We start from the raw sequence: 6000 nt of genomic DNA, 5'->3' as shown, positions 1-6000 counted from the left end.
GTTTGATAGAAGTGGCTGGAAGACCTGCCAAGAGAGCATTGCGATAGTCCAGCCTGGATAGAACAAGAGCTTGAACAAGGAGTTGTGAAGCATGTTCCGAAAGAAAGGGCCTGATCTTCTTATTGTTGAATAAAGCAAATCTGCAGGACCATGCCGTTTTAGCAATGTAGAGGTAGAGTTGAGTGTCATCAGCATAGCAGTGATATGAAAAGCCATGGGTCCTATTTTAAAGATCTAAGCGCATGGTCTAAAGCGCACGGTGCAGGTGCACTTAGGGCGTGTCCAAATCCACTTTTGCTAGTTTAAAGGCGGGAAAAACGGTTGGCGCGCCCCGGCGCATAGTCTAAAAGGGTTGTCCCTATTCTCTTAATGAGTAATGGGTGTGTTTTGGGCATAACGTGCAATAAACCAATCAAGAGTCTCATCTCCCATTCGGATTTGCTATTTACATGGCGGAATTTGCAAGCGCAAAGAAAGAACACGTCTCCAGAGAGGAAACGGAGCTGCTCATGCGAGAGCAAATAGGTAGCCTAATTCTGATACATGCAATGTCTATCTATTATGACATGTAGGCATTTTTATATTTACAGTGGGTACGGAAAGTATTCAGACCCCCTTAAATTTTTCACTCTTTGTTATATTGCCATTTGCTAAAATCATTTAAGTTAATTTTTTTTCCCTCATTAATGTACACACAGCACCCCATATTGACAGAAAAACACAGAATTGTTGACATTTTTGCAGATTTATTAAAAAAGAAAAACTGAAATATCACATGGTCCTAAGTATTCAGACCCTTTGCTCAGTATTTAGTAGAAGCACCCTTTTGATCTAATACAGCCATGAGTCTTTTTGGGAAAGATGCAACAAGTTGTTCACACCTGGATTTGGGGATCCTCTGCCATCCCTCCTTGCAGATCCTCTCCAGTTCGGTCAGGTTGGATGGTAAACGTTGGTGAACAGCCATTTTTAGGTCTCTCCAGAGATGCTCAATTGGGTTTAAGTCAGGGCCCTGGCTGGTTATATAGACAGGTGTGTGGCTTTCCTAATCAAGTCCAATCAGTATAATCAAACACAGCTGGACTCAAATGAAGGTGTAGAATCATCTCAAGGATCAGAAGATGATCAGAAGAAATGGACAGCACCTGAGTTAAATATATGAGTGTCACAGCAAAGGGTCTGAATACTTAGGACCATGTGATATTTCAGTTTTTCTTTTTTAATAAATCTGCAAAAATGTCAACAATTCTGTGTTTTTCTGTCAATATGGGGTGCTGTGTGTACATTAATGAGGAAAAAAAATTAACTTAAATGATTTTAGCAAATGGCTGCAATATAACAAAGAGTGAAAAATTTAAGGGGGTCTGAATACTTTCCGTACCCACTGTATGTAGCCAACACAATAATCATCTTTTACATTGCAATCCTTTAATTTTTAATATTTGACATGTTTGTGTGTTGCTGTGCATCCCTGTGTGTGGGGATAACAAAAAAACTACTGCGCCATTGACTTTAGACCAGGTTTTTGTTGGTCAATGGCGCAGTCTATTTCAGTTGCCTCAAAATAGCAATGCGCCTGAACACACCTCGTTTTCAGACCAGCACTTCCATGGGCGCACAAATGGGCACAAATGCATATGCTATTTAAACAACGTGGACGTGAAAGACGTGACGTGAAGATGAAACACATGCACAACACTGACCTCATACGTCATCAGCCCGGAGCTGCTTCCGTGCACAACTGTTGGCGGAAGCTAAATTAAAAGTGATTATTAAGTTTTGAATATGGATATTTTTCTTACAAAAATGCATCGATTCACTACAGGAGGACTTTGTTCACCCCCCGGAGCCGTGAGAGACACTTTTTTTTATGGATGGGCGCTTTTTATTTAACTTCTTTTGGACTAAAGCACTGCAACACCCTCTGACTGCAATGATAGAGCTTGGAATAGCCAGGACAATTTTTAATATAACTCTGACTGGATTCGTCTGAAAGAAGAAAGTCATATACACCTAGGATGCATCGGGGGTGAGTAAAACACAACCTAATTTTCATTTTTGGGTGAACATTTTTTTTTGCATATTTCTTGGTAAGATTGATAAAATGTTTGTTTTTTTTGCATACGGCTCGATAAGATCAATAAAATGTTTTTTGCATACTGCTTGATATGATCATTAAAAATCTTTTTTTGCATACTGCTTGACAACATCTTTAGATTTTTTGTGTACTGCTTGATACAATCTTTAAATTTTTTTGCATACAGCTTGATAATATCTTGATGTTTCTACGTACTGCTTGATGAGATCGATAAGATCTTTACACTTTTTCAAAGTCGTAGTGCAGTTGCAATTCACTAGATGTTCCTCATACAAATATGGTTTCATATCACTAGGAATGCAGCACAAGAATTACATGGATACCTTTTAAGCCTGACTCTTCCAGACCTCAATCATTTATGCTGTCTGGATTAAACAGCATCTCCCTGAAGCAAGAATTTCATTTGTTTCTTTAAAGGGTTTACTGTTTGTTAATGTCAAACTTGTTTACAGACTTGGGAATTCCAATGGGAATTATTTTGAGGTACACCCATTTCACAATGACAATCATTCTTGGTGTACCACAACGATTTTTACTCCATTTAGTATGTGATGTTTTGAATGCTGGTGTAAGTTACAACACACACAATGTTACAAAAGATTTCTATTTCAAATAACTGTTGTTCTTTGGAACTCTCAAGTCATCAAAGAATCCTGAAAAATGTTTATTGGTTTCCACAAAAATATGAAGTATCACAACTGTTTTTAACACTGATGATAAGAAATGTTTCTTGAGCAGCAAATCAGTTTATTTTAACATTTTAAAATAAATTTAAATAAAATAAATAACAGTTCATTTAAATTGCTATAATATTTCACAACATTACTGTTTTACTTAATTTTCAATCAAATAAATGCAGCTTTGGTAAGCATAAGAGACATCTTTCAAAAACTTAAAAAAGTCTTACAGACTCCAAACTTTTGTACGATTTGTACAAATTAATCACTGCAACAGCAATTGGGTAAACAAGTGAACACGATAAAATCTAATTAAATCAGTGATGAAATACGTTCAATTACAATGTAATCCCAGAAAGCAGTGCTTACCATAGCTGATGTTAACATGCCTTTGTAGCTCCTGATGCGAAACAGGGTTTTTCAGACTAAATGTGACATTGAACACTGGGCTCTGGGTTACGTAGCTGCTTTTTAAGTAGTACAATCCTCCGTCTGATGCAGACGAAACCTCCAGGTCGTCAGTGAGATTCTGACCTTCTGACCCCAGCCACATGACCTCGGGCCTCGGGTAGCCCTCTGTCTCATATCGGACAGTCACATCAGTGGATTTGAGAAGGATGCTTAACCTCGGTTCAGAAATGAAAGCTGAAGACACGAAACACACACAAAGATTTACCAGATCATCTCTCAAATCAAATTATTAGAAGTCAAAATCAAGTGACAGAATATGAATCCATATGACTTGGTATATGCATTTGTACAGAGTACAAGACTTGTTTAAATGCAAACAAATAAAAAAATATACATTGGCATTAGTGTCTGTAATATTACAAATATTCTCAGTTCCCTTTTTTCCATTTCTCATTTTGTGTTGTACCAAAAACGCACAGGTTTGGAATTACATGACAGAACTGGACTGTTGATTAATGTTTGGCAGGGTTATAAGGTATTAAAAAACTTTGTTGCTTGAATTAACAATAAACTTTAACTGAGATTAAAATTTAAAAATCAACATTTCTCTTTTTCATTTAGTCTAATGATGTACTAAAATAACTAAAACTGAAATAAAAATGATATAAATACAGACATTCAAAAAAATAAAATTAATAAAAATTAAAAATTACAATGAAAAAAATATATAAAAATATAAACAATAATATTAAAAATATATAAAAATAAAAGATACTAATAATATATATATATATATATATATATATATATATATATAGGGCCAGTCGCGTTTCCACTGTCACTTCCGGGGCTTGATTGTGCCTCGTTGGTGCTTCCTCCGGGCCAACGGCCTGGGTTTTTTGGCCCGACAAAAACCTTGGGCCAAAGCAGGCCAGCTAGGGCTAAAGGAGTGGTTATGAACAAAGGCAGAGTTTCTCCGGGTCTGGAGAGCGTCAGCGCCGCGGATCATTTCATAAAGTTAACAGCTATAGCACCAGCATTAAAGACTTTAAAAATAATTTTAGTTCAAAACTCACTTTCAGACAGCAGCAAGTGTTTGAAATAACTTGATCCGATGTGGATTATGATCACCATACAAGGCAGAACTATTTATAAGCGATGCAAAAGACTATGCACACTAGACATTAATGTTACCATAGTAACATGGTAAATACGACCGCTTGAAGAAATCAGACGTCAGCTTTTGTATTTATCGTGTATTTATTTAGTTACATATTTTATCTGTCATAAGCCTTGTATCGAGAGTTTAGCCCCGCGTATGTCATAAAAATATAATATGGTTTTTGTTCGGGAGCTTTTATAAAAATATAGAAATGATCATTCTTTCTAAATGTGATGTATATACTGTGACTAGAAACAAACAGAAACAGATTTGACTGAGTAGGTCGGCTATGTTCATACCGCTTTATTTCTGTGAGACTAATTTTCAATCCTGATAAATTCATTCATTATGATCAATGTATCACTTATTATTGTAAGACATTGATGCTTTTGGATTTAAATCTTTAACAAAGCATGCAAACAAACGTGTTCATGTTTATCATGTTCGTTTTGTGATCGCGCTAGTTCCAGTGACTTATTTTTTATTCGTTTTCTGATAACTTCTCTTTGTTGGTGAAATGATGGGGTTGCATGACGTTGTTCCTGAGAGGCGTGTAAAGGGCGGGTTTTAGTAAAGCACAGCGGAGCTTCTGGCCTGACGGTGGAAACGCAGTGTGATTTTGGCCTCGGTGCTACAGGTCCGAGGCTATTAGCACCGCCTGGCCCGTTTAAAGCACTGGCTCGCACTGGCCCGACAGTGAAAAAGCGGCTATTGATACTAAAATAGCACTGCCCTACCCGCATAGACCAGCCGCACTACTCCTCTGTCAGTTCCCTTGCCATTGCTCACTATGCACATGTAGTTCCCTGCATCCTTCAGTACAATATTGGCTATACTCAGGGATGCGTTTCCTCCAGCAAATTCCTCACGATTTAACTTTGTCCGGTTTAAATAATCTGAGCTTTGTCGATCAAGCTGGTCTCTCTCGTAGTAGAAGCTGTGGACCACCCGTGAGTCTTCCTGCCGTTGCCATGTGATCACCAAATTAGAGATGTTATAGTCTGGTTCAAATTCACATGGAAGAAGTGCGGTGGCTCCACGAACCACAAGTATAGGATCGGAGGGTACTGTGACGCTAAAGGAGTCTGGAGATAAGAAAGATTAGACTGAGAGGATGTTTGGTTGAAGTCATCATCTGTATTATTTAACAACACTGGAATGTATATAAACTCAACAAAAAAAGAAACATCGCTTTTTCAGGACACTGTACTTTAAAAATAATTTTGTAAAATCCAAATACACTTTACAGTGTTTTAAACATGTTTTTCATGCTTGTTCAATGAAGCATAAACAATTCTTGCACATGCATCATGCAGTGTGGGTTTCGTTTTGAGTGAAAACATGACGGAAGGCAGAGTGTTGAGAGAAATTATATGAAAGAATGTATGAATGAATGAATTCTATTGGGAACCGTCTGTCTTCAGAAAAGTTTCAATGGCTGGAATTTGCTTTTCATTAACCCTGTCTGCCGTTTCTGTTCAGACCAATGTGAAAATTGGACCACATTTTTGTTGTAAATCTTAACTGGTAGATGGAAAACAAGCTAATGTGCTTTCTAAAAAATCTCAACACTTCGGATAATAAGGTAGACCATGTAGAATGTCTTATGAAGCAGATAAATACATTTCATTTAGCATTTTGGCTCATCCTTT

At 37.2% G+C, this 6000-nt stretch overlaps 1 protein-coding gene across 1 annotated transcript in view; it reads right to left on the bottom strand.

The window, feature by feature from the left end:
- LOC107597657 (CD276 antigen-like) overlaps positions 1-6000 on the bottom strand; it is a 34283-nt gene that overhangs the window by 7417 nt on the left and 20866 nt on the right. Inside the window, exons 2-3 of the mRNA XM_016288824.1 lie at positions 5086-5433; positions 3145-3420 (exon numbers count right to left, since the gene is read on the bottom strand). Of these exons, the coding sequence (XP_016144310.1) occupies positions 3145-3420; positions 5086-5433 (624 nt within the window). The remainder of the gene's footprint in view (positions 1-3144; positions 3421-5085; positions 5434-6000) is intronic.

Source organism: Sinocyclocheilus grahami, unplaced genomic scaffold (assembly GCF_001515645.1).
Source record: "Sinocyclocheilus grahami isolate Dianchi unplaced genomic scaffold, SAMN03320097.WGS_v1.1 scaffold234.1, whole genome shotgun sequence".
Classification (NCBI taxonomy): Eukaryota; Metazoa; Chordata; class Actinopteri; order Cypriniformes; family Cyprinidae; genus Sinocyclocheilus; species Sinocyclocheilus grahami.
Note: the sequence above shows the minus strand (reverse complement) of the source record. Positions and strands in the feature narration are given on the sequence as shown.